Below are 27,097 nucleotides of genomic sequence, written 5' to 3'. Positions count from 1 at the left end.
AGGCGCATATGCGAGTAAAATGCTCGCACTGTACAGCCCTGTATGATATTACATACTACACAAATCAACAGGAAATAACTGTACATAAACAGAATGATTGTATTGCTAGCTTGACGCAGTGTTGACGCAGCTTTATATCTCGGCTCATACGTATCACACCTGGACACGCCTGGCAGCGTTGGAAAGGTAAACTCATTGGCTAGAAGCCCAAGTGATTGATATATCAATAGCCAATACGGTGTCCCTATACTAAAGCCGCGTAACAAAGTAAACAAAGCCCATTGGCCCTTCGAACTGGGAGCGCTCCATCTACTTCACGGGCTGTACCGGGGTGAAAACTGAACAGAAAAAGACGGGGACACTTTTATTTTGTAGCCAGCAAAGTGATGAAAACAAGCATACCCAAGAACTCCATACTGGCGGTAGAGAAAATATCGATACGAGTGCGAACGTCTGGATGTTAGTTGACGAACAAAGTTTGGAGATGGTAAACAAATGGACTTTACACGACGATATTCACAAGCTGGAATAATTTTATGAAAAACCATTTTGATGCTTTTGATCAGTGGATTCTCACGGACAATTGGAATATAAATAATTGAGGAATGGACACATATTACGGTTCTCAGATTGCTTCAAAGGTAGGGAGTCGCTCTGTTTTTTGGCATTTACGGTTTACCATGCTGGTAAATATCAATGATTGATGGTTTTGTGCTCATGATTTATAGAAAAAACAACCGGATGAATAAATTGTGGAGATTCTACCCTTTCTAACGACGTATAGAATGTCTAATGATGAAAGTTGAAGCGGGTTATGTCGCTCCGTAGTGGAAACATATCGTCAACAAACCCAAATCGCCCACCGGTGGGCGATTGGGTCTTAAGAGGTTAAAGCAAAGCAAATACTGCAAAATACAGCTGCAGACATTATGCATTGCTATTATTTCAACAGAAGAGGTCGTCCTTATCATATTTTACATGGGGACAATTAACATAGCAGAGAACAAAAACAACACTATAGAGTGGCGAAGTCACGCCCCTTCTGGTAGAGCCCATGGAACCTTCTCTACAGCCTCTACAGCCTTTAACTGAACAATTGCACAATAAACGGTTAAATCCATGGCATATAAAGACTGGGACCAGAAAATAATTACTTTCTCTCCATTGAAACCCATTCATATTTTTCGATCTCATAGGTCCCATGGGCTCTACCGGAAGGGGCGTGACTTCACCAATCTATTGCAACAATATATTAACAGGCTGCTAAGTTAACTCACCAATGAAGATGTTTAGGACGCTAAAATCCCGTGCATCCGTTGTTTCCTCCACAACCACAGCAAACTTCTTCCCGCTGATCTGCTTTAAAACGGCAGTCATGTGTTGATCAAACACTCGAGGCAGGTGAGTCTGGCGGAGGCTACTCGCATTTTGAGGCAGCGCTCCTCCCTGTTTACAGTGTTTGACGAGAAATGGGCATAACTTTTTTAGCTTTTCAAGGGGGATGTCAGATGCGGTGCACACAGCCACTAAGTCCTCAATAATTCGCTCGGTCGAAGCTGTTGTCGCGGTAGCATTGGCAGAGTACCAGGCGCTCCAAAATAGGTAGGCTATAGGCCAGTGGTCGGCAAATAGGGGCCCGCGGGCCAATTTTGGCCCGCCATCTATTCTGTCTGGCCCACGAGATGACGTTAATTTGATGTAAAAAAAAAAATTAGAATAATAATTTTCAACCCCATATTTTTAAAAAGAAAAAAAAAAGGCATACAGCAATCCCATCAATTTCGAAACATTTATTGAGGTATAGATGATAGTCCTAAAGTGACAAAACAACAGGTGGAACATCTGTGCAGTTATCCATGACGCACAGGTCGGAACGGTATTGGCATGCGAGTGCGCGTAATCTTGTGAAAAAAAAAAAAAAAAAAAAAAAGTGTCCTGTCTCCCTCCTCCAGTGGGCAAGGTAAAAAAGAGTCTACGTTTCGTTAAATTAACAACATAACAAGGTCTGCTCAAATGTGAAATGGCCCAATTAAAATAAAACTTAAAGAAAGTGAAAGATGAATGCACATTGTCCGCGTGGGAGAAGGATCTGCGCTGCTCCTGAATAAAGACAGAAAAAAGGGAATTTACAATTTAAATAAGATCAAACAATATAACTGGGCATTTTTTTTAGGCCTACTATTTAAAAAGGCCAGTAGGCTACTCACTTAATGGGAAAAGTGGCTCCTCCCTTCGGTCACAATTTTGTGGATGTCGGGCGACAGGGATGTCACTTTTATCCTCAAGCAGTTCTCCAAGCTTGCATTGGTCAGACGGTTCCTCTCGTGTGTCTTGATTGCATTCATTGACGAAAAGCTTGACTCACACGTGTAGGTAGATGGAAACATCGTCAGCACATAAAGGGCAAGTTTCTTGATACCCATGTACTCTTCTGAGCATCCGATCCAGAAATCCTCCACGGAATGCGCACTAAACGCATCACGGAGGAGGGAGCTTGACTGGAAATCGATGAGCTCCAACTGAAGCGTTGCCTCGTCCAACAAGCTCATGGTTGTTTTGGCCAGTGAGGAGAATTCCTCGCTTCGCGTGGACAATGGGTCGCGGACAGGGCCAACAATTTCCCTTGGGACACAGTAGTCTCGGAACCGCGTCTGAAAGTTGTCCCGTAGCTTGTCAAGGAATTCAGTCATAATTCCTGTCACTCGCCCCCCTCCCTGTGATTTTAATGTTGCAAAGTGCAAGAGCCTTCCACTTGCTAGATCAGACTGGAACAACTCCAGCTTCCTTGTAAACGAATCCATCTTCTCGATCAGGTCCACAATGGTTTTCCCTCTCCCTTGTAGTTGCAGGTTCAGCTGGTTAAGATGGCCAAATATCAGTTAAAAACGCGATGTTTGAGATGGACATTTCACCTTCTAGAAAGGCCAGGTGATCGTCTGAAGCACGCATCTTGCTCATTCGCAGGAAGGTTTTCACTTGATCTAGTAGTGCACAGAAGCGCTCCAGTGCCTTTCCTTTACTTAACCAGCGCACGTCATTGTGAAGTAGCAGATCTTCGTAGCAGGCCTCTGACTCAGCAACAAGTTGGCGAAAAAGACGGTGCTGTGTGCTTGATGCACCCCGGACAAAATTAATGACTCATCACTTTATCCATGACACTCTTCAGCTCGCCACTGAGTCTGGCGCACAGGACACTCTGGTGAATTAGGCAATGTAGTGCGTGCATTTGTGGTGCTATCTCCTTCAATCGGGCCACCAGACCTCTGTGGCAACCAACCATGGCAGGTGCACCGTCTGTCACGATGAGGTTTATTTTCTCAAATGGTAGTGCATGTTGTTTAATCAATTCCTCCACTTTGGCAAACATAACATCCCCAGTGGTGTTCCCTTCTAATGGAATTCGAGCCAACAACTCCTCCCTGAACTCCTTCCCATCAAAATACCGCACGTATATGCACATCTGACTGATATCAGTGTTGTCTGTACTCTCGTCAATGGCAACGGAAAAGTAGTTGGCCTGACTCAGGCCACTCATAATTGATCCGCGCACATCGTCAGATAGGCTCTCTATGCGTCGGGAAGCTGACCTCGCTGAGAGCGGCATTTGTTTCACTGAGGCAATCACTCCATCCATTGACTTATCTGTAGCCAGCTCCTCCAAAACAGCCACCATCACTTCCTTAAAAACCTCTGCGTCCGTAAATGGTTTGTTGTGACGGGTAAGAACCCATGCTGCTTTAAGGGACGCACTTGTAACCCTCTGCTGCTCGGTGAATGACCTGACAAGTATTTTGTTGCTGTGTGCATATCCAGCCTCCAATGCTTTAATTTTATTCGTTCGCACCTCTGTCCCAGGAGGATACGCGTTTTTGAACTGGCCATGTTTTGTCTCATGGTGTCTTCTGATGTTATATTCTTTGCAAACGGCAACAGCCTCGTTGCAAATGAGACATGTAGGCTTGGCATTAATAAATGCAGGAAGGATAAACGCATACCTCTGCTTCCATTCTTCTTTGTAGGTCCTGCATTATGAATACATTTTTCTTTTCAAGGCTTTCGACAACGACATTTTGCATCGATAACTAGCATAGCAATGTTCAGCTAATCATTTTTACACGTCATCTAAAATAATATTTGTATACGGCAGGTTGCTAGGCAAGCGCCTGTTTCATGAGAGACAACACGAGATGCAGCAGGCGGCATAAAAACAGCGAACATAAGCAAATAAACGTTTTAATGGAATTAAATTAATTGCGTTATAAAAGTTAGATGATGTTTATTTTATTTTTATATAATAAAATAAATAATAATTTAAATAGTAGCCCCCCCCCCCCAAAAAAAATAAAAGCTATGGCCCGCGATGCCATTATCTGAAAAAAAATTGGCCCGCGTCCAAACGTAATTGCAGACCCCTGCTATAGGCCATAGGCAGAGATACGGACGCAGTAAGGTATTGCAGTAATACGAGTGATTGAAATGGCCATTTAAACCACCAAAGCGGTCCAAGCACTATGAAAACAGTTCATGCTTCAAGTCACACTGGGCGCAGCCATCTTGAATAGTTCAACCAACGTTGCTTCGCAACCTCTGGTTCAAAGCGAAGCTAGAAGTAGACTTTTTGCTCCGGTTTCTTACGAGGAATAAAAATAATAAAAAATAAAAATAATATCGAAACGTTCTATCGAACACATTTTCTATTGATATTGAGTACGTATCTATCGCGATACATATCGTTATCGTTTTATTGCCCAGCCCTAGGTCAGCCTGCAGGACAAAATGGAATCCCTACCCAGGCTATGAGCCACCTATAGTTATACCTAAGATCATGTGACTTCCACACCCAATGTCATTTTTAAACTAGTATCAGGTCCTCATTCTTACCTGCTAGAATCTCGTTCGCCACTTGGTCCAATTTTTCTAAGGCATTCATGTTTCTGTTGAAATTGAACAATTAATTTGATGCATTATACCTTATCTAGAATCAGCCAAATAGCTTCAATATAGGGATGGGCGATATGGCCTAAAATCCATATTGCGATATTGCAACCTATTGCGATGACGATATATATCACGATATATAAATCATAATAGAACCATTTCAGAACAGGTTACATAGACTCTTAAGGAAAGCCAAACTGCTAAATGTATAAAACAAAAGAAAGAAACTTAGTATGTCGTTTTGAGAACATTTATTGTGTAAAACTGTAATCATACAACATAATGTTGTTCAACATAATGAGACTTTAACAAAGAAAAAAATCTTCTGTGTAATGACGTATAGTTCTCTTAATGAAATTAAAACTGGTGGTGTCTTGTTAATAAAGAAACGGATACTGTGAATTGCACAGATTGTGTGCACAGATACTTGATATTAAAGGTCCCATGACATGAAAATCTCAATTTATGAGGTTTTCTAACATAAATATGAGTTCCCCTAGCCTGCCTATGGTCCCCCAGTGGCTAAAACTTGCGTTTGGTGTAAAACGAGCACTAGCTGTTCTGCTCGCCTTTGAAAAAACGGAGGCTCAAGCGCGCTGATTTGGAATGTCTGTATTCATGACGTCACCAATAATCTCAGCTCCTCTCCTTACTCTGCCTGGCCCGCCCAGAGACGTTGGCCCGCCAATGAGACTCGACCGTGCGAGCGCCGTGTGTGTGTGTGTGTGTGTGTGTGTGTGTGTGTGTGTGTGTGTGTGTGTGTGTGTGTGTGTGTGTGTGTGTGTGTGTGTGTGTGTGCACAAACTGTAACGCAAGTGTTTCTTGCCGGTTCTTTGACGTGTCTTGCATTTCCACAACGAGACTGTTGTGGGGGGTTATCTGAGCCATGGTTGAGAAGGAATTGGGGGAAAGGAACATTGGCTTTGACTCGCTGAAGTACATGAACTGCGACATGCCGCCGGTTGCCGCGAGGCACCATCGCCCGGCAGCGGGCAGCCGGCAGCAGGCAGAGCGCGGTTCAATCGACTTCAGGTTGATGTGAAAGTGGAAGAACCAGAGACGTCGCAGAACCCGACAATCGTTTGTGATTCATAATATCGTCTGGAGGCGCGCACACACCTTTTGGCCGTGATAATATGCATTAAATGATATAGATTTCTATGTATTATATGATATTATTTAGATATAGAGCTCCAGGACTGTAACGCAAGTGTTGTACACTTCCTCGTCGGACTCTCGTCTCTGGTATTTCTACAACGAGACTCGTATTGGGGGTTATCTCAGCCAAGGTTGAGAATGAATTGGGGGGGAAGGAACTTTGGATTTGACTCCCTCAAACACATGAACCACGACATGGAGGAGAAAGGAATTGTTGGCGGCGAATGTCTCCCGCTTGAGCCCCGCTGAGGGACCACCGCCGGAGGCGGAGGTTCCTAAGACCGGCAACGATCCCTTTCTCCTCCTTGTCATGGTTCAGTCTACTTCACTTTTGATGAGGACGTTGAAGAACCAGGAACGTTGGAGAACCCAACGAGGTCGTTTGGGATTCATAATATCGGCTCACACAGCTTTTGGCCGTGATAATATATATTATATGATATATCTATTTCCTTGATCAAGTTTTTTTTATTAATTTTGAATATTACATTTTCTATGTTAACTCCCAATTAAATTGTTGACATCTCTAAACGAAAGCCGGAGACTCCATCATTAAATGTATTAGTTTTCGCGGTTATTCAGCTTCTTCTTCTACTCCGGAAGAACACTACCGCATTGCATTGTGGTATACGGAGTAACAAGTAGGGAACATCGTATGTACACTCAAATTTTATATGCATGAAATTAACCACTGAGAATTCGAACACCACTGCAAAATGGCGAGCACCCTATAGTGCACTATATCCGTGATAGGGAATGATTTCGAACACAGCTATGAACAACACCGATGATCTCCGTCGATCTCCGTCATTCACTCTGCCTGAATCAGCGGGTTTGGGGCGTTAGAGCGCCCTCTGGTGGACAAACTTTTTTTTTTTTTAATATTCATTTATCGGCCATTATAATGCCGATACCGAATAGTTTGAAAAATGCCTAATATCGGCCGATAATATCGGCCTGCCGATATATCGGTCGGGCTCTAGTGTGTACCACACTGAACATGGACCACAGGAAGCGAAGGAGAGAGTTGTCTCAGGAGATTAGAAAGAAAATTATAGACAAGCATGTAAAAGGTAAAGGCTATAAGACCATCTCCAAGCAGCTTGATGTTCATGTGACTACAGTTGCACATATTATTCAAAAGTTTAAGGTCCATGGGACTGTAGCCAACCTCCCTGGACGTGGCCGCAGGAGGAAAATTGATGACAAAAAAAGAAGACGGATAATACGAATGGTAACCAAAGAGCCCAGAACAACCTCCAAAGAAATTAAAGGTGAACTCCAAGGTCATGGTACATCAGTGTCAGATCGCACCATCCGTCGTTGTTTGAGCCAAAGTGGACTTCATGGGAGACGACCAAGGAGGACACCGCTGTTGAAAGCAAATCATAAAAAAGCGAGACTGGAATTTGCCAAAATGCATATTGACAAGCCACAAAGCTTCTGGGAGAATGTCCTATGGACAGATGAGACAAAACTGGAGCTTTTTGGCAAGGCACATCAGCTCTATGTTCACAGACGCAAAAATGAAGCATACCAAGAAAAGAACACTGTCCCTACTGTCAAACATGGAGGAGGCTCAGTTATGTTCTGGGGCTGCTTTGCTGCATCTGGCACAGGGTGTCTTGAATCTGTGCAGGGTACAATGAAATCTCAAGACTATCAAGGCATTCTGGGGAGAAATGTGCTGCCTAGTGTCAGAAAGCTTGGTCTCAGTCGCAGGTCATGGGTCCTCCAACAAGATAATGACCCAAAACACACAGCTAAAAACACCCAAGAATGGCTAAGAGCAAGACATTGGACTATTCTGAAGTGGCCTTCTATGAGCCCTGATCTAAATCCCATTGAACATCTGTGGAAGGAGCTGAAACATGCCATCTGGAGAAGGCACCCTTTCAAACCTGAGACAACTGCACTGTAAAAAAAAACAACGTAAAAAAACGGTAATATTCTGGCAGCTGGGGTGGCAGAAAGATACTGTGAAATAACAGAAAATTACTTTCTCATAAAAATACGGTTATTTTCCATAATTAAAATAGTTTGTAGTTGTAATTTAACAAGATTTTGCCTTATTTTCATGTTGTTTTTAATGTTTAATTAAGACACATTCACATCTTAAAACAATGAAATTACCTAAAAATATGGTAAATAAATGTTGCATTACGAATAATACTGCTTAAATTGACAGAAATGTGCTGTTCTTAGCTGGTTTTTAATGGACAATGGTTGTATAATAATTTATATTTGATGTAATATAACAGTATATGAACACAATATAATGTGATTCATCTTTCAAAACATGTAAAAAAAAAATTGAAAAACATTATCTTTGCTTTACAATTGCAATAATTTACTGTTATTTTTAGATCACATCAAATGAATATTTCGTTATTTTACATTTGTTTTTAACATTTACTTAAATATTTTGTTCTAAAACAATGAAATTACCCATAAAGATGGTAAATTAACATTGTAATATTAATAATAATGCTTAAATTTACAGAAATTGCATTATTTTATGTAAAAAGGCTGTATAGTAAGCATACAACAATAATTTGATTAATCTTTCAAAACATGTAAAAACTTAGGTGTACAAATGCAACAATTTACTGTTTATTGTAAATGTAGTTTTTTGTTTTCTTTTACATTGATTTCCTGAATAATTCAAAGACTTTCAACTTATACTTCAAACTAAACTCGCCTGATAACACCAGAATTATTGTAAATGGTTTAACCGGTTTTTGGCCAGTGGGAAAAGAGGCTTAAATTAACTGTTGTGCTTGAATCAGACTAAGCTGAACAAGAAAAGCTATAATTTCCCATTCTGTATTTTTATTTAAATGTAACCATTCTAACATCAATATTCAAAAAATAAAAACAATTAAATGAAAATGACTGGTTCTGAAACACAAAAAAGAAAGAGAAAAAAAAAAGAAAGTTGAGATACCAATTTACAGCAATATTTCTATCAAAGGCATCCATAACTTGGTCAAGTCACCATTCATGGATTACAAAAATACATGGAAATGAATCCATGCTCTATCCAAGGTTTCCATAACCTGGGTCAAGTAACAATACATACAAAACATTGATGACAAACTTGGTCAAACCTCACTTGAAATGAATCCATACTCTATTCTAAGGCATCCATAACTTGGCCAAATAATCCACAATATTGATAACAAAGCTACATAATAGCTTACATGACCTCACTGGATAATAATCCATAACAGTCCGTAACTTGGACAAAGTACAAACAAACTATCCATAAGCACTTCTTATTCCCTCCACTCGTAGTCTGCAATTCTGGTGATCAATGTGAGAACCTTTGGATTGACTGCAAGTTTTCTTTTGGTAGTGTTCCGGTCCACTTTTGATCCCTTGTCTGGATTTATCTTGAAGAGGCACCTGTCAAAAGAAAAAAAAAAACTTTAGTCAAGAAAGAAAAACTCAAAAAGGGGGGCGACTAGCACTGAGATAGAGAGATAGAGAGATAGCGATAGAGATATACACACACACACACACACACACACACACACACACACACACACACACACACACACACACACACACACACACACACACACACACACACACACACACACACACACACACATCCCTTTCTCCTCCATGTCGTGGTTCATGCCTACTTCAGGGAGTCAAAGCCAAAGTTCCTTTCCCCCAATTCATTCTCAACCATGGCTGAGATAACCCCCACTACGAGTCTCGTTGTAGAAATACCAGAGACGAGAGTCCGACGTGTTATGCGCCATCACACCAACAGCAGAACGGTTATCCAAATAACAAGGAAGTGTACAACACTTCCGTTACAGTCCTGGAGCTCTATATCTAAATATCATATAATACATAGATATCTATATCAAATAATACATATTATCACGGCCAAAAGCTGTGTGCACGTCCAGACGATATAATGAATCACAAAGGATTTCGTCGGGTTCTCCGACGTCTCTGGTTCTTCCACTTCCACATCAATCTGTAGAAGACAGAACCGCGCGCTGCCGGCGCGAGGCACCACCGCCCGGCTGCCCGCTGCCGGGCGGTGGTGCTTCGCGGCGGTGGTGCCTCGCGGCAACCGGCGGCAGGCAGCATGTCGCAGTTCATGTACTTCGATGTCGTTCTGCCATTGCATTCAAAATTCTGTAACTAGCCTGTTACTACGAACTAAGCAACTACCATAAACGTATTAGCATTTAGCACTAGCTCAATCACGACTCCTTCAGAATTCTTGTGGGTGGTTACGAACCAACCAAGTGGGCAGGGCCATGAATAATAGTTTGACAACGCTACGTCACAGTGTCACCTTATCCAGATCGGCTCATTTCTTCTGCCTTTTTCCTTTCATTGCCTATTGCATTCAGCAGACAAACTGCATAGATTTCAAACTTACCACAGCTCACAAACTTATTCAGACCTCTGTTATTTAACAAACAATAGGAAAAATTAGATTTTAATGGCATGGGCTCTTTAAGGATGCATGTTTGATTAAGTATGCCACGTGAGCCAATTGAAAGCTAATATGCATCATCTTAGCTTTCAATTTCCAAACAGATTTTGCATAAATCTCCCCATTATAGGCATATGCATTGAAAATAAACTAATGACAATTCATCCCCCAACCTTTGTATATTCTGATAGGGCTGTTATAACTGATACAACTTGAAATTGGTACACTGAATAAAATCCATTTCCAAAGAGGAACAGACAATCTTTACTGACGTACAAAAGACATGTGTAAAGAGTTCACTTTGGGAGGAAGGCCTCATAGCGCCGACTTCTTCCGGCATTTCAACCAACGGCCGTTGTCTTCGCTTCTTGGTTGGTGGAATTTCAGGGCTCTCGATGTGAGGAAGAGTCTCTTCTGCTGATGGTTTTATGGAAAATAATCAAAATTCAACATTACCAGTAAGACACATACTTTACATGTACTATAGCTTGAAGACAAAACCCAATTTATGTCATTTTTTGCAGGGATGTTTGTTGTATTTAGTGAAAACAAGTGTATTCAATCATTAAAGTTGTTGATGGTTAGAAATAACCAAGTGCCAACCAACTCTTGAGGTCAACTTTACCTGAGCAGGCAATACAGTAAAGTGTTTTTTTAAGGACTTAAGTTTGATTGAAGCATGCCATGGATTATGTTAGATTCTTTGCATAATTTTAGCTTTAAATTCCTAAATAGTTATTCCATATGTCCCCAAATGACACTTACAATTGACATTACATACCATCAACAGTAGATGAACAGTGTGCCCCCTGTGTGCTTACGTCTTCACTTTCAAGAACCTTTTCTGTGGAATTAATACAAGTTATCATTCATACCAGTTATCAATCATTGATATCAAAACACAAATATCTGTTCCTGCCCAGCCCAGCTCTTTCTGAGATCACACTTTAATAACATGCTTTGTGGGGACATTTCAAACACAATGTTAATGTTCCTCGTGGGGACCAGTTGTCTCCAACGTTTCACCCAAAGCTTCTAGCCAAACACTGACTAAAAGGTGTGTTGTGGGGACGTCGTGAGTGTCCAGAATAGAGTGATAATTAACCTAGAAAGAAAGTCCCTCTGAAGGTTAAAATATATTTTAAATATCCCACGACCATACATCTTATAGTTGCATTGCATCAAACTTTTTGGCTGTATTCATTTAAACCAGAACACAACCAAAATATACTTCCTTTCCTATTTTGGCTAGCTTTAAAAACACAAAAACTGAAAAAGCAAGGCTATGAGAGAGACTATAATTACATTTGAAGTGATAAACATGAATGTACCTGTTTAGTGATTTTTGGACGAGTAGCATCATCATCCCCTTCGGTATTTGAAAGGACAGGTTTCGAGCCCCCATCTAGCAGGGCATCGTCTCCAACTGTGGTCATCTGTAAAAAAAAAAAATATATATTCACAATGACTATTTTACATTCTGAAAACAAAACATGTCAATTTGATGTCCACTGTAAAACATGATTAAGATTAACGACAGATTCCGAAAAATCTCTTGTATGACATGCATGCCGATATACACCAGGCCGTAGAGAAAATAAACGATACATTCATAGTCAAAATATCTGTTCCTGCCCAGCCGAACTCTTTCTGAGATCACTTTCATAACATGCTTTGTGGGGACATTTCAAACACAATGTTAATGTTCCTTGTGGGGACCAGTTGTCTCCAATGTTTCACCCAAAGCTTCTAGCCAAACACTGACTAAAAGGTGTGTTGTGGGGACGTCGTGAGTGTCCAGAATAGAGTGATAATTAACCTAGAAAGAAAGTCCCTCTGAAGGTTAAAATATATTTTAAATATCCCACTACCATACATCTTATAGTTGCATAACATTAAACTTTTTGGCTGTATTTATTTAAACCAGAACACAACCAAATATACTTCCTTTCCCATTTTGGCTAGCTTTAAAAACACAAAAACTGAAAAAGCAAGGCTATGAGAGAGACTACAAACACATTTGAAGTGATAAACATGAATGTACCTGTTGAGTGATTTTTGGACGAGTAGCATCATCATCCCCTTCGGTATTTGAAAGGACAGGTTTCGAGCCCCCATCTAGCAGGGCATCGTCTCCAACTGTGGTCATCTGTAAAAATAACAAAAACAAAAAACATTTCACAAAGACTATTTTACATTCTGAAAACATAACGTGTCGATTTGATGTCCACTGTAAAACATGATTAAGATTAACGACAGATTCCGACAAATCTCTTGGATAACATGCATGCCGATATACACCAGGCCGTAGATAAAATAAACTATACATTCATAGTCAAAATATCTGTTCCTGCCCAGCCCAGCTCTTTCTGAGATCACTCTTTAATAACATGCTTTGTGGGGACATTTCAAACACAATGTTAATGTTCCTCGTGGAGACCAGTTGTCTCCAATGTTTCACCCAAAGCTTCTAGCCAAACACTGACTAAAAGGTGTGTTGTGGGGACGTCGTGAGTGTCCAGAATAGAGTGATAATTGACCTAGAAAGAAAGTCCCTCTGAAGGTTAAAATATATTTTAAATATCCCACGACCATACATCTTATAGTTGCATTACATCAAACTTTTTGGCTGTATTCATTTAAACCAGAACACAACCAAAATATACTTCTTTTCCTATTTTGGCTAGCTTTAAAAACACAAAAACTGAAAAAGCAAGGCTATGAGAGAGACTATAATTACATTTGAAGGGATAAACATGAATGTACCTGTTTAGTGATTTTTGGACGAGTAGCATCATCATCCCCTTCGGTATTTGAAAGGACAGGTTTCGAGCCTCCATCTGGCAGGGCATCGTCTCCAACTGTGGTCATCTGTAAAAAAACAAAAACTGGTCTCTGGTTCTTCCACTTTCTGCCTGCTGCCTGCTGCCCTCTGCCGGGCGATGGTGCCTCGCGGCAACCGTGCCTCGCGGCAACCGGCGGCATATCGCAGTTCATGTACTTCAGCGAGTCAAAGCCAAAGATCCTTTCCCCCAATTCCTTCTCAACCATGGCTCAGATAGCCCCCACTGTCTCGTTGTGGAAATACAAGAGACGTCAAAGAACCGACAAGAAACATTTGCGTTACAGTGTGTGTATTCACACACGCACATGTGGCGCTCGCACGGTCGTGTCTCATTGGCGGGCCAACGTCTCTGGGCGGGCCAGGCAGAGTAAGGGGAGGAGCTTAGATGCTTTATGACCACATAAGCGGCTTGAGCCTCAGCGCGCTTGAGCCTCCGTTTTTTCAAAGGCGAGCAGAACAGCTAGTGCTTGTTTTACACCAAACGCAACTGGGGGACCATAGGCAGGCTAAGGGAACTCATATTTATGTTAGAAAACCTCATAGTGAGATTTTCATGTCATGGGACCTTTAAGTTTCCTATTTTGGCTAGCTTTAAACATAAAAACTGAAAAAGAAAGGCTATCGAGAGATTAATAACATTTGAAGTAAACAAGAATGTACCTGTTGAGCGATGTTTGGATGAGTAGCATCACCCACTTCGGTATTTGCCAGGACAACAGTATGCAAATCTTCTACCAGCAGTGCATTTGGTCCAACTGTGGTCGTCTGTAAGACATACATTTAACAATGAAAATCATTTACAAGAAAGCAGAAGTAGAACTTAAATTAGTAAGTAGTAATTTGAAGTCACTGTTTAACAAACTGTAATTGCGCCACATACTTCTGTTCTCCATGGGCAGTCTTCACCTCCATAATCGTATGAAATTTCTTCTCCTTGTTTTATGTCCATAAGGGCAAACAAACAAAGATGTGGGCTTCCATTGACATCAATATTTTTCATTTTACAGTTTGGACGCCTGTGTTCGTCGTTAACGAGGCGCCCAAGTGAACAGTCATCTCTGGCGGCATCGATACTAAAAAGATGAAACATGAGGAAAGGGGAACATAAATGTCATGACAAGTTCATGGAAAAATAATTGTTATAGTTACAATGCAGGATCACATGGCTCAATCAGTTTAACTTTCTGGAATACATTGTCAGTCATATTTAACAGACAATGTATTCCACAAAATCAGAGCCTCACCTAAAATAGAGTATAGAGTATAGTTTAGGCGCAACTTAAATACTTACCACCATGTTTTCCCTCTCCACCTAAACATGAAAAGAAATGCAGTACATGATTCGTGGTATATCAGCCTCCTTCTCTGGGCTTCAACAACAGGAATTCTCCCCTGTATTCGAGAACGAAATCTCCTTGAGAAATGGAACCCTTTGCAAATACACCACGACCTGTAAAAAAAACATTTGCACCATAAAAAGAAAGCATGCATGTCCATTTTGGTTTAAAAATAAGTTAACCGTAATGTTTTACAAATGCAAATATTGTCTAAAAAGGATTGATAACACAAAAACTGACAATAGATTGCAGCTGATTTGACATAACCGATTGCATGTCAAAACTGCTGCCATCTAGGTCAGTTTTAGTTTAGTAAATATTTAATCTACCTTTAAGATTTGCATTAGATGGTAATCCAATAAATATTGTATATGATAGCAATTATTAACTGAGAAATCCCCACATTTAATATCTTTCCTTTCAATGCATTGATGTAGCCTACTGCACATCCAACATGCATTTTTTGTCCGTCTTTGCAATCACATGATTCCTGGCATCTTTAAGGGGACTGATGCGTGGAGCCATTTTCAACTACAGGAACATTTAAATAAATAAGTTAATTTAAATTTGTTTAGTAGTGGAGATCCTCTATACCCCTACTCGCAGTACACTACGTGGCACTTCACTCAAGTTGAAATCTTTCACTCCCTGCATGCCAGAATGAACCCAGCATGGAGGAGATATCTATATAATATCACGGGGTCGGGTACTCCTACGTCTCTGGTACTTCCACAACAAGTAAAGACTCGTAGTGGTGCTTCTCTGCCATGGTTGGGAAGGAATTGGGGAAAAGGAACTTTGGATTTGACGCCCTGAAGTCCAGGTGAAACTGCGACATGGAGGAGAAAGTGATTGTTGCCGTATGCAGACTCCCGTCGCCCCCCGGAGCTGAACTCACCGGAGTCCCCCCGCAGGAGATCCGGGAGTCGCAAAATGCAACAATCACTTTCTCCTCCATGTACAGTTCAGTCTGGCTTCAGGGTTTATGTGGAAGTGGAAGTACCAGGGACGCCCGAGAACCCAACGCAGTCTTTAAACTGCATAATGAGATACGCAAAGAGATAACTCTTTTAACACTGTTAAACATTCAAACGTTTTTAGTTTGTATTATGTGTAACTCCTTCACAATGCATTGCATGACAATGTGAATGTCCCTCGCTGGTTGGAAAAAACAGTGAAATAGTTCTGATAGGTAACGTTTGTAATCCAGCCAACTAGCGGAGTAGCATCCAGCTGTAGACCCGGAGGTATCCGGGCCGGGGCACGTGGTGTAGCAGCTCGAGGAATTAAGAGTTTATCCATTTTTAGCATAAAACACCAAAAATGAATGTTGAAAAACTCGACTGGGGCAACCAAGGGGCCGACTGTGACGCAAAAACCGCCGGAAAAAACGACCTCCCAGTCCCACACAACAGGTCCCGTTTCCCCACCACAGGCCCCGGCTCCGGCTCCAGGGCTGCAGCTGGATGCTATTTAACTAGCTGTCCGGCTAACTAATTAGAGTTCATTTGAGGGATGAATACTGGTAATACTGGTTTGTCATGCCAAAGTACCTACCGTGTGTTTCCCCTTTGCTCCTTAGAAAAAGCTCTTCTGTCATTATCTCCTTAAATCGCCGTATCAATCCTTAATGAGCTCCAAGCAATTTACCAGACCAGCGAACAGTCAGGCACAGTTACTGCTAGCGAGTACCTACCTGGAAGTGGGCGGTACCCAACCATATTTGGAATCCGTGTTTGGCGCAGTGAGTGCACTTACAGCCGCAAACCTTTAGGGGCGCAACTTGGCACCCTCCCAAACACTCACACACCTACCGGTAAACGTGTGTTATGGGCCATGGCTAAAAACCACACAGGCACCTTTAGAAAAAGTTCCTGTATTCATTGTAATGGGTTATCCTTATGGGGACCTGCTTTTTTGTCCCCACACTGCAAGAGGTCCCCATGACGTGACTGTGTTTACAGATTGATGTCCCCATGACGTGATAAAGACCAGCACACACACACACACACACACACACACACACACACACACACACACACACACACACACACACAGGTACGGAGGATTTCGAGGACACTTTTGAAAAATGTCTGCAAATGATGCTCAGTACAGGCTTACGGGGACACCCCTTTCCAGAGGTGCTAGAGCTATAAAAAATATATCAAAAAATGTCTTTCTTTTTTACAAAAATATATCTGACTTTAAAAAGGAACATTTCCTCATATTTCAAAAGATAGCGAAACACAGATTTACACAGACATTTTGGTGGTATACAGGGACTCATTCCCCATACAGGCTTGTGAGGACATAGGTTTTAGAACAGGCCTGCAAGGACACTAGTCGACACACAGACCAGGTTTTAGAACAGGCCTGCAAGGACACTAGTTGACACACAGACCAAGTTGTGATGTTCACATAATAATGAGTGTGTTATCAAACATAGATGCTGGAAAAGAGCCATATAGGCTCATAGGCAGTTGACATATGAGAGCTGGAAATAATACATTATCTGGCCATATGCTATGTTTACTGTATATTATCCCACTGACTAAAATATGTATGGGACAGTATTTTTAGCGATCACTTAGCCTCCTTATGTGTAGGCCTATCCCTTTAAATAGGTACGCGCCTGGGTTGTAGAGGAGGGTGAACGCACAACACGGGGAGGTTTGTTGATTCTCACGGGGGAGTTTGAATGGAGAAGTGGCGGCAAGCTAAGTTAGAATATCAATACGACTTAGACAGCAAATGCCAGGCGGCGTCTGTCCCGACCGGGTTCGGCATACCGACTGGGTGGGGTACTTCACCAGGGGTCCGTAGTGGGTTCTTCCAATGCCTGCATTCTCCACCAAGTGTGGTAACCCGGTGCTCGGTTGGACCGGGTTCCACGGACAAAACTCGCTTGGCATAGGGTTTTTAGCCATGGCAGGCATTTATTTAACAATCAACTGAAAACAATCAAACGATGAAGGAGACGCGGTCTCTAGGGCCTCCGTGGGCCTCTAGGCTCTCTCGCTGCCACGAGCCCTTCCTTCCTGCTCCCGACCCGTGCTGTGCTGTGCTGTGCCTCCTTTTAAAATGGCTCCTCAGCTTTCGGCCAGGTGTCCCCCAATCACCCTGATTGGGGAGCCGAAAGGGCTGCTCTCCGTCGCCGGCTGGTGGGTGGGGGTGGTATACCCAGTCCTTTACGGTACCCCGGGCCCGTCCAGGCCGAGGTTTCCGTGGCGGGATGCCACAACACGCATGACATCGAACACAGACAATATATGTATTATATGATTGCGGTGTATGTGTTTCTGTTGTGTCTCTTTAGCCTATTGGCGTTTAACATTGATTTCCCGATAAAAAGAATAACAACAGAATGTGACGAGTTTCTGTTTTAATTAATGGAATTTGTTATGTATGGTGGCCAGTACGGGGGTATCGGGTGTTAACGCAAAATATTTAGGCTAAGAAACTGCAGTAATTGTGGTTATTTATCTGTTTTCTAAATCCAGGCTGCTGGTGTTTTTTTTGTTTGTTTGAAGCACTCGTTGTTTCCTGGGTTATGCCAGGTGAGTGCGTGTTTAAACCCAGAGTGAGGTTTGTTCCAAATAATGGAGAGTTACTCTCAAAGTTTTGTTATTTGTTTAATCTTATATATTGATGAAATGCCATGTTGTGAACAAGCACGTGTATATTTGTTTTGTGAAATCTTTTTCATTTGAGTTTTTTGTATTGGGGAAATTATTGAAAACATAGCTAACATTTATTTAGGTTGGTGTGTAGGCTATAGTAAATTACTTTAGTAAACATGAGTCAGGAGGAAGCAGAGATACTTGATGGGTATAACCCTCCTACCCCTGCCCAAGGAGATTTTATTACATTTAGAGATCCTGTAGCAGAGGTGGCCTCTTTGATAAGTGAACTCTATGTGGATGAGGACGAAGAGGAAATTGATGAGGAAGAAGTGGTTGCAGAGAAGATGCATGATACACTGCTGGAAGGAGTGCAAGCGAACTTAACTGAAACTGGGGAAAAGATTAAATCCTTGGAGGCCGATTTTAGAGGATCAGTAGAGGGCGCTCTAACAAGAGAAGAAGGTTTCAGGCACTATGTAGACACCAGGTTGCTTGAGATGGAAAGCAATGTACAAAAGTCAATGGTTGCACTTGATAAAGCAATTGTGAATTGTCTCCAACGACGAGATGTGCAGTGGGAAGCACAACTCAGCAAGATAAAAACCTGCTCCATTCGGCAACTAACTCGTTCCGCTTTTGATCAATCATCTGTCTCCAGTTTAGCACAAAGACTTCCTGTTAAAATTGATTTCCCCAGATTTAAAGATTCAAGGGACACCGGTGATTTATTCTTTATTGAGAAGTGCGAGAACTTTTTGACCTTAAGACCCATGACCGATGCTGAACTGACAGGCACACTAGGCACTATCTTAGAAGGGCCTGCACATAGTTGGTGGATGGCGGAAAGAAAGAAAGTGTCCAACTGGGCTGAATTCAGGGAAGCCTTTCTTGGTGCATTTCTCTCTGGGGATTACCAAACGGAAATAGAAGAGAAACTCAGAACCATGGTCCAAGACCCAGAACAATGTTTGAGAGATTTTGCCTATGACTATCGAGCATTATGTCTAAAGTGGAAGCCAAACATTGATGAGAGTGAAGTGGTCAGAAGAATACTTAACAACTGCAATCCCAAGCTAGCCACTAGTCTGAGAGGTACAGTCACCACGGTAGACCAATTAGTTAGAGTTGGATCTATGGTGGAAAAAGACTGGGCGTCGACCAAAGGCTACTGGAAGAAGGTGCAGGAGCAGCCATCCTCAGAAAGGACACAGAGAAAAGGTCCTACACCCAAGGTCAGCCTGCAGGTGTCAGCAGTGGACAATAAAGTTAGGCTTAAGATGACTAAAGGGGAGGATCTTACAATACTGGTAGTTCCCATTGAGGTGCGCGGCTTAAAGGGTGAAGCAATTTTTGACACTGGCTGCACTTACTCTTTAATGACTCAACAGCTCTGGAAACAGATTGTGCGGGAAAGAGAGACGCTTGAACCCTGTTCTAATCAGTCCTTTGTGCTTGCAGATGGAAAGGTGCATGCTCCACTGGGGAAAGCTAAATTAACGTATGTCTGGCATGATACTTGCTGGTCACTGGAGACCTATATCATGGATGACAAAAACCTAGCTTTTGCCTTGATTTTGGGGCTAGACTTCCTTACCAAAACCCACACACACCTTCATCTGGGAGAAAATGAGTACGGAGTGCGGGACGTGGTTTACAACAGGTACCAATACTTTCCCTTCCTACCCCACAATAAAGAAACCCTCACCTGGAAAAAGGCCAACACTGGATTATACATGGCTGTGTCAATCCAAAAGCCTGTAATGCCTGAGCCTCAAGGATCTTCCCATGAGCGGGACGAGAGGAATCTACCGGCTGAGATGCTTCCTCTAGCCAGGAAGTGGGCAACAGTGTGTTCAAGCCAGCTGGGAAGAACTACCCTGGAAGAGCACCGGATTCCAACCACAGACCAAATGCCGGTGCGGAGTCCGGCTTACAGGGTTTCACCTTTTAAGAAGGATATCATTCAAGAGCACATTAAAAAAATGTTAAAAGACCAAATCATTGAACCATCCTCATCAGCTTGGGCATCACCAGTAGTTCTAGTGGCTAAACCAACAGGAGAGTATAGGTTCTGTGTTGACTATCGGCGTCTGAATGCCAAGACTCTGCAAGATGCCTACCCAATGCCTCTGATTCACGAGATCATTGAATCCTTGCATGGCGCCACCTGCTTTAGCTCACTTGATCTTCAATCAGGATACTGGCAAGTGGCAATGGCAGAAGAAGACAAGGCGAAAACTGCTGTCGTCACCCCTTTGGGGCTATTCCAGTTTCGCTCCATGCCTTTCGGTTTGCGGAATGCTGGTGCCACTTTCCAGCGTCTGATGGAGCGTGTGTTAGGCAATTTAAGAGGTTCTAATTGTTTTGTCTACATTGATGACATTATATTCTCTCCAAGCCATGAACAGCACCTGAGGGACCTTGAGGCCGTCTTTGCAAGGCTCCATGCTGCCAACCTTTCCTTGAACATGGCCAAGTGTCATTTCTTTCAAGACCAGATTACCTTCTTGGGCCATGTGATCTCTTCAAAAGGAGTGGAGATTGATCCAGCAAAGACATCGGCTGTGACGGATTACCCCACACCAACTAATCTTAAGTCTTTGCAGAGATTCCTTGGCCTTGCAGGATGGTACCATAAGTTCATTTCAAACCTTGCAGCACCATTAAATAAGTTGAAACGGAAAGGGGTGGAATGGAAATGGACACCTGAATACGAAACAACCGTGGAGCAACTGAAGAATGCTTTGAGAAGGCCTCCTGTACTTGCTCAGCCAGACCACCGTATAACCTTCCAGGTGCATACAGATGCCAGTGACCTAGGATTGGGAGCTGTCCTGACACAGAGAAGACCAGAGGGAGAAAAAGTGATTGCATACGCCTCTAGAGGTATCAGAGGGGCAGAATGCAACTACTCCACCTCTGAGAAGGAATGTCTCGCTGTTGTCTGGGCTGTGGAGAAGTGGAGGCATTACTTGGAGGGAGTAAAGTTTGAGGTCTATACTGACCATGCTGCCCTCTCCTGGGCCTTCAATTGCCTGAAAACAAGTTCTCGGCTCACCAGATGGATCTTGCGGTTACAACAGTTCAATTTCAGCGTCTTCTATAGGAAGGGATGTTTGAACATGGTCCCAGATGCCTTATCCCGGGCGATAACACCTCCACCAGGCTTAATGGCACCATGTGTGTCCGTCACCAAGGCGAAGATCTGGGCTGACATCCCAAGCTCTATGGGGGAGATTTCCCAAGCCCAAGCCAAGGATGATGACCTCACAAGCCTCAGGCCAGTGACTGACTCCGATGACAGAACTGATCGGATCGGTTTTGAAGAACACCAGGGTGTATTATATCGACGACTTCCCAGTACCGAGGGTGGAGCCAAATACCAATTAGCTGTGCCTAAATCTATGATGAATGACTTCCTTGGATATTACCATGACAATCCATTAGGAGGGCATTTGGGCCGGATGAAGACATTGCTGAAAATCATGGACGTTGCTTGGTGGCCCTCCATCCGAAAAGATGTGTGGTCCTACATTAAGAATTGCCAAACTTGTCAATCCAATCCAACCAAAAGCCAGCAGGACTTCTTCAAACCACGTCGTAGAAGAGCCAAACTACATGCTGGGGATTGATTACATGGGACCCTTGCCGATCACCAAGCAACGGAACACTTTCCTTTTAGTAACAGTGGATTACTATACCAAGTGGGTGGAATTGTTCCCTTTGAGAGACAGTACATCTACCAAGCTGTGCCGGATCATCAAAGATGATGTGTTTCTGCGTTGGGGCGTACCCAAATACTTACTGTCAGACAGAGGACCCCAGTTCACCAGTAATCTGCTGGCAGATCTCTGTAAGAATTGGGGTGTCACTCAGAAATTGACCACCAGCTACCACCCACAGACCAATTTAACAGAGCGGGTCAATAGGACCCTTAAGACAATGATGGCCTCGTATGTTGGCAATAATCACCGAGAGTGGGATCGCTGGTTGCCCGAGTTTAGGTTTGCAATAAACACGGCCGTGCATGACACCACCGGGACAACACCAGCTCAACTGGCGATTGGGAGGAGCCTGAAAGGACCACTGGAAAGGCTCATCACCAAATCCCCGATGCCATCTCCAGAACAGCCAGCCTACTCTGTGATGGAAAGACAGCAGAAGCTAGCAGAAGAGGTCAGTAGGAGAGTGAATGCGGCCAAAGCCAGACAAGCCAGGTATTATAATATCCACAGGAGAAATGCGCAATTCTCCGATGGAGACCTGGTCTGGGTCAAAGCTCATCATCTTTCCAATGCAGCAGCAAAATTTTCATCCAAGCTTGCGCCAAAATGGTCTGGTCCAGCTGTAGTGATGAAAAAGTTAGGGCCCATTAACTACAAAGTCAGATGGGAAGACCAATCTAGGAGGGAAGACACAGTGAATGTTGTGAATCTCAAGCCATATTTCAGCTCCCGCTAGGCATAGACTGGGGGTGGGGACTATGTGATGTTCACATAATAATGAGTGTCTGTTATCAAACATAGATGCTGGAAAAGAGCCATATAGGCTCATAGGCAGTTGACATATGAGAGCTGGAAATAATACATTGTCTGGCCATATGCTATGTTTACTGTATATTATCCCACTGACTAAAATATGTATGGGACAGTATTTTTAGCGATCACTTAGCCTCCTTATGTGTAGGCCTATCCCTTTAAATAGGTACGCGCCTGGGTTGTAGAGGAGGGTGAACGCACAACACGGGGAGGTTTGTTGATTCTCACGGGGGAGTTTGAATGGAGAAGTGGCGGCAAGCTAAGTTAGAATATCAATACGACTTAGACAGCAAATGCCAGTTGTTATAGCGATCTTTTGTTTATATGTATGTTTATTTAATACATTCCACCAACTGCTTTCTCTGGACCGATCCACAAAGTGAGACATATATAGGAGTACCAGAATTCGGAAGGATTTACTCAGCTCGGGATCTGGTGAGCGAAGCGGTAATTTTGTTCCTGGTTTTTACTGCGCAATGAATTGCTGTTTTTGATTTGGAGACGGACTGTTTACTTCTTTGGATTACGATCAGAGACTGTTTTGTTGGATACATTGTAAAGACAATCGCGGAAACAGGCCGACACTGCGGCCTTGCGAGACTCTGGTTCACTTTGGACTTGATCACGGATCATTATTGTTTTGTTCATTTGTTGTATAAATAACCACACACGCATGACATCGAACACAGACAATATATGTATTATATGATTGCGGTGTATGTGTTTCTGTTGTGTCTCTTTAGCCTATTGGCGTTTAACATTGATTTCCCGATAAAAAGAATAACAACAGAATGTGACGAGTTTCTGTTTTAATTAATGGAATTTGTTATAAAGTTTAGAACAGGCCTGCAAGGACACTAGTTTACACACAGACCAAGTTTTAGAACAGGCCTGCAAGGACACTAGTCGACACACAGACCAAGTTTTAGAACAGGCCTGCAAGGACACTAGTTGACACACAGACCAAGTTTTAGAACAGGCCTGCAAGGACACTAGACTGCAGACAGGATTGTGAGGACACTAAAGCAGTGTTGACAACTCTCAAAGGCAAGATTGATAAAATCGGACACATTATCTCAAACGCAAACCACTCACAACCACCAGCGACCAAAAAAGGAGCACTTAACTTTGAATTTAGCTTGATTGACATTGAAATTCTTTAGGCCTTTATTTCAAGGACACTAGCTGACACACAGACTGCAGACAGGATTGGGAGGATACTAAAGCAGTGTTGACAATTCCATGTGTGTACTACTTTTTATTTTTTTTAGGCCATTATTTCTTACAAAATCACGAATATTTTTAATTGTGCGTCCTTCTAATGCGGGGTGTTCTTTTTCTTTGCACAATGCACATTGAGCGCTCATGACCAGAAGTCCGTTCAGAATGTATGGCTTCATGTGCCTTTGCTTTAGTTTCCGACCACGGTCTCTTCACACAGCGCCTCCTCTCGGATGGAATGTGTTTACCTGTATTGAAAAGAGCAACAAATCTTAACTTTGTATACAATGGTAGCTCCAGGTCCTGTCTGTTGAAGTTCAAATATTGAGTTTTACATCTTTAGGTTATCTCCATAGTACCCAGGGGGCAAAACACCCATTGTTGGGGAAATAAGAGATTGGCTGCTGTCAATAGTTGTCATCCAAAATACATTCTATGATGTCTTAGGATCCTAACCAAACACAAATAAAAGACTTTTAGCCTAAATCAAAATTGTCTTCATTTTGATGTGGCTCAAAACTAAAGTGATTTTCCGCATAGGCTATTCATTTGGGGACAGTGTCAGACTTAAATGAAATTCTTAAGTGTGGGACTATTAGGCGTATTTCTATAAATATAGCAAAGTAGCCTATACATCAATAAAGCTAAATGGTGTAGTGTTTAAATGCGAGTTTACCGTTAAATTGCATAATGTTATGCAATGCGGGAATGATCGGTAAAATAAATAAATCAATTCAGTAGCCTAATTTTCTGAAAGCATTCAACTCTCCTTTAGCGTTTCTTTTTTGGCTCTTTTTTCTGCTGTTTTGTGATAATTCAGACTGACAAAATCTTCCTCTTGAAATAAGTCAGCGACACACTTTTTTTGTCAACTGTTCGCAATCAGTCCGTTTGTGTAAAGTTAGCGGATCAGTCCATTTTGATTGGAAGCAGAGTCAAATGACAGGTCAAATGCCCCCTTTCAAACGCCCCTTTTGATAGGGACACGCACAAAGCCTGAAGCTGAAACCCTAGTTCAACATAGGAGGTTGATAACCGCCTTCGTGATACCAGTAAGCTCTAAGCGAGGGTTTGTGTTATATTGAACCAGATCAAGAACAGGCTCTGTTGATTTTGCTTTGTAGTACACTAGGGGTGTGACGATACACTCGAGACACGAGACACGATATTGGGTTCACGAGAACGAGACGAGATTTTAAGAAAACTACAATGACAAAATATATGACTGGACCAACAGACTTTTATTTAACCAAGTTGCACATGCATTTTTAAATGTTTTATTATAACTCTTTACATGCATGAAATTGAAACTAAAACTACAATTTATAAAAGTTAAAGTAAAATAAATTAAATTAAATAATTCTCTTTTTTTCAAGTGCAAACAATATTATGTGCAAAACCAAATCAAAGTACCCAAAATGCTGCCAAACAAATGATTTGAAAGTGGTGGGGGCATCTTCGACGGTAATACGGGTATTTTCCGACGTCATTCTGGCTGTCTTTAGCTGTGTTCGAAATCGTTCCCTATACACTCACTCACTATTCCCTATATAGTGTTCATGATATAGTGCACTATATAGGGAACGAACAAACGAGAATTCGGACACTACGCTGAACATTTCTAAACATCATTTGCGTAGATGAATAGAAGTTTGGATAGCTCACAAATCTCGCGAGACAGATTTTTAACGCGACGGGTAATATCGTCGAGTTTAATCTTGCGAGATCTCGTCACACCCCTATAGTATACCCCTCTGGTCAACAATTTCTAAAACAAGTTAAAAACATATTTTAATTACCCCTCATCAGAATAAGTGTACAGTACATGGTCTACAATATGACTGCAGTGGACTAAATACCTTGGATTCCAGTTTCTTCAGAATTACCAGATTGAACAGACACCGGAGCGAAATCAACCATGTCACCTGAAAATCATATTGTAGATTCATAGATTGTAATGCCAACATTCAGAACGGGTACCCAGAGGCCTAGCAGCAAAGCAGCACAGGACAGGTGTTAGCATGGATATTCACTACTATTCAGCAACAGAGGCAAATCTTCCATGTCACCTATAAATAGTTTAGATTATAAGGACAGACATTAAGATGTTTTTATTTGGGGCCTGGCAGCAAAACAGCAGAGGGCAGTGACAGGGATGGGAATTCACTGACTATACCTTGGATGACAGTTTCAGGAGGAGGACCTGGATGATTGGGAGTAGGGGCGAAATCTTCCACGTCACCTGAAAATCATATTGTAGATTACAACGATAGACTTAAGAATTTTTTCTTAGGGTCCTAGCAGCACAATTGTAGGCGTGGGAATTCACTATGACAATACCTTGGATGCCAGTTCCAGGAGGAGGACCAGGATGATTGGGAGTAGGGGCAAAATCTTCTAAGTCATCTGAAAATCGAATTGCACATCGTAACAGATATTTATAATTGGTTATTGGGGGTCTAGCAGCAAAGCTGTGTAGGGACCACAGCAGTTTCATGTTTATTGATATTGTATAAATATACTATTAACTACACTGATAACCTGACCAGTGTTTTCCCAGCCCAGCGTCACTTCCTTTATTTGGGAAAGCCAGTAAAAGCCTCTACAAAACACCTCAAATTCAGTTGATGGAAAAGGTTTGTGGATAGTCCATGGAAATACATTGCTAATTGGCTGGTTTTAGCAATACATTGCATGTGTTTACATGAGAGCACTTGCTTTCTGTAGTGGAATTTTACTGATCAAGGAAGTGACTTTGGGTAGAGACAGCGCTAGCAGCAGAAATTTGAAGCCAGAAGGCAAGTGTTGTATCCATCTTGTTAAATAAACACCTGGTATAGTTACAAACATTTTAATGTCTTGTTTTATGTGTAGGGACTCTATTTGTACTACTGAAGAAGTTTGGTAAGTTTGGTATATACAAGCATTTTTAGTGGTAATTTTACATACACACGCTTTAGGGTCAAATT

General features: G+C 42.2%; 1 protein-coding gene and 3 long non-coding RNA genes across 5 annotated transcripts; all 4 read right to left on the bottom strand.

The window, feature by feature from the left end:
- Positions 1-1,995: 1,995 nt before the first annotated feature.
- Positions 1,996-2,630, bottom strand: LOC132449506 (uncharacterized). Its single transcript, XR_009523594.1, has 2 exons — positions 2,208-2,630; positions 1,996-2,100 (listed from the first exon to the last, which is right to left on the bottom strand). It is a non-coding gene; the product is annotated as an uncharacterized LOC132449506 (long non-coding RNA).
- Positions 2,631-10,878: 8,248 nt separating this feature from the next.
- On the bottom strand, positions 10,879-11,436 carry LOC132449503 (uncharacterized). Its single transcript, XR_009523593.1, has 2 exons — positions 11,346-11,436; positions 10,879-10,981 (listed from the first exon to the last, which is right to left on the bottom strand). It is a non-coding gene; the product is annotated as an uncharacterized LOC132449503 (long non-coding RNA).
- Positions 11,437-11,444: 8 nt separating this feature from the next.
- Positions 11,445-16,520, bottom strand: LOC132449498 (uncharacterized). Of its 2 annotated transcripts, XR_009523592.1 has the most exons (6): positions 16,304-16,520; positions 14,290-14,859; positions 14,070-14,174; positions 13,331-13,435; positions 12,609-12,713; positions 11,445-12,000 (listed from the first exon to the last, which is right to left on the bottom strand). XR_009523592.1 is itself a non-coding variant. In XM_060041164.1 (5 exons), the coding sequence occupies exons 1-5, from the start codon at positions 14,497-14,499 to the stop codon at positions 11,866-11,868; spliced, it is 660 nt and encodes a 219-aa protein (XP_059897147.1). In that variant the 5' UTR covers positions 14,500-15,020; the 3' UTR covers positions 11,445-11,865. The 2 variants fall into 2 exon arrangements, 1 of the variants encoding a protein (XP_059897147.1); XM_060041164.1 differs by lacking the exon at positions 16,304-16,520 and having other exon boundaries at positions 14,290-15,020.
- Positions 16,521-24,061: 7,541 nt separating this feature from the next.
- On the bottom strand, positions 24,062-26,457 carry LOC132449846 (uncharacterized). The gene is made up of 2 exons (XR_009523683.1): positions 25,988-26,457; positions 24,062-24,376 (listed from the first exon to the last, which is right to left on the bottom strand). It is a non-coding gene; the product is annotated as an uncharacterized LOC132449846 (long non-coding RNA).
- Between the last annotated feature and the right edge of the window lie 640 nt (positions 26,458-27,097).

The sequence above is a fragment of the Gadus macrocephalus genome, chromosome 2 (assembly GCF_031168955.1).
Source record: "Gadus macrocephalus chromosome 2, ASM3116895v1".
In the NCBI taxonomy this organism is placed as follows: Eukaryota; Metazoa; Chordata; class Actinopteri; order Gadiformes; family Gadidae; genus Gadus; species Gadus macrocephalus.
The sequence above is the reverse complement of the archived record's forward strand: the minus strand, read 5'-3'. Positions and strand labels throughout refer to the sequence as shown.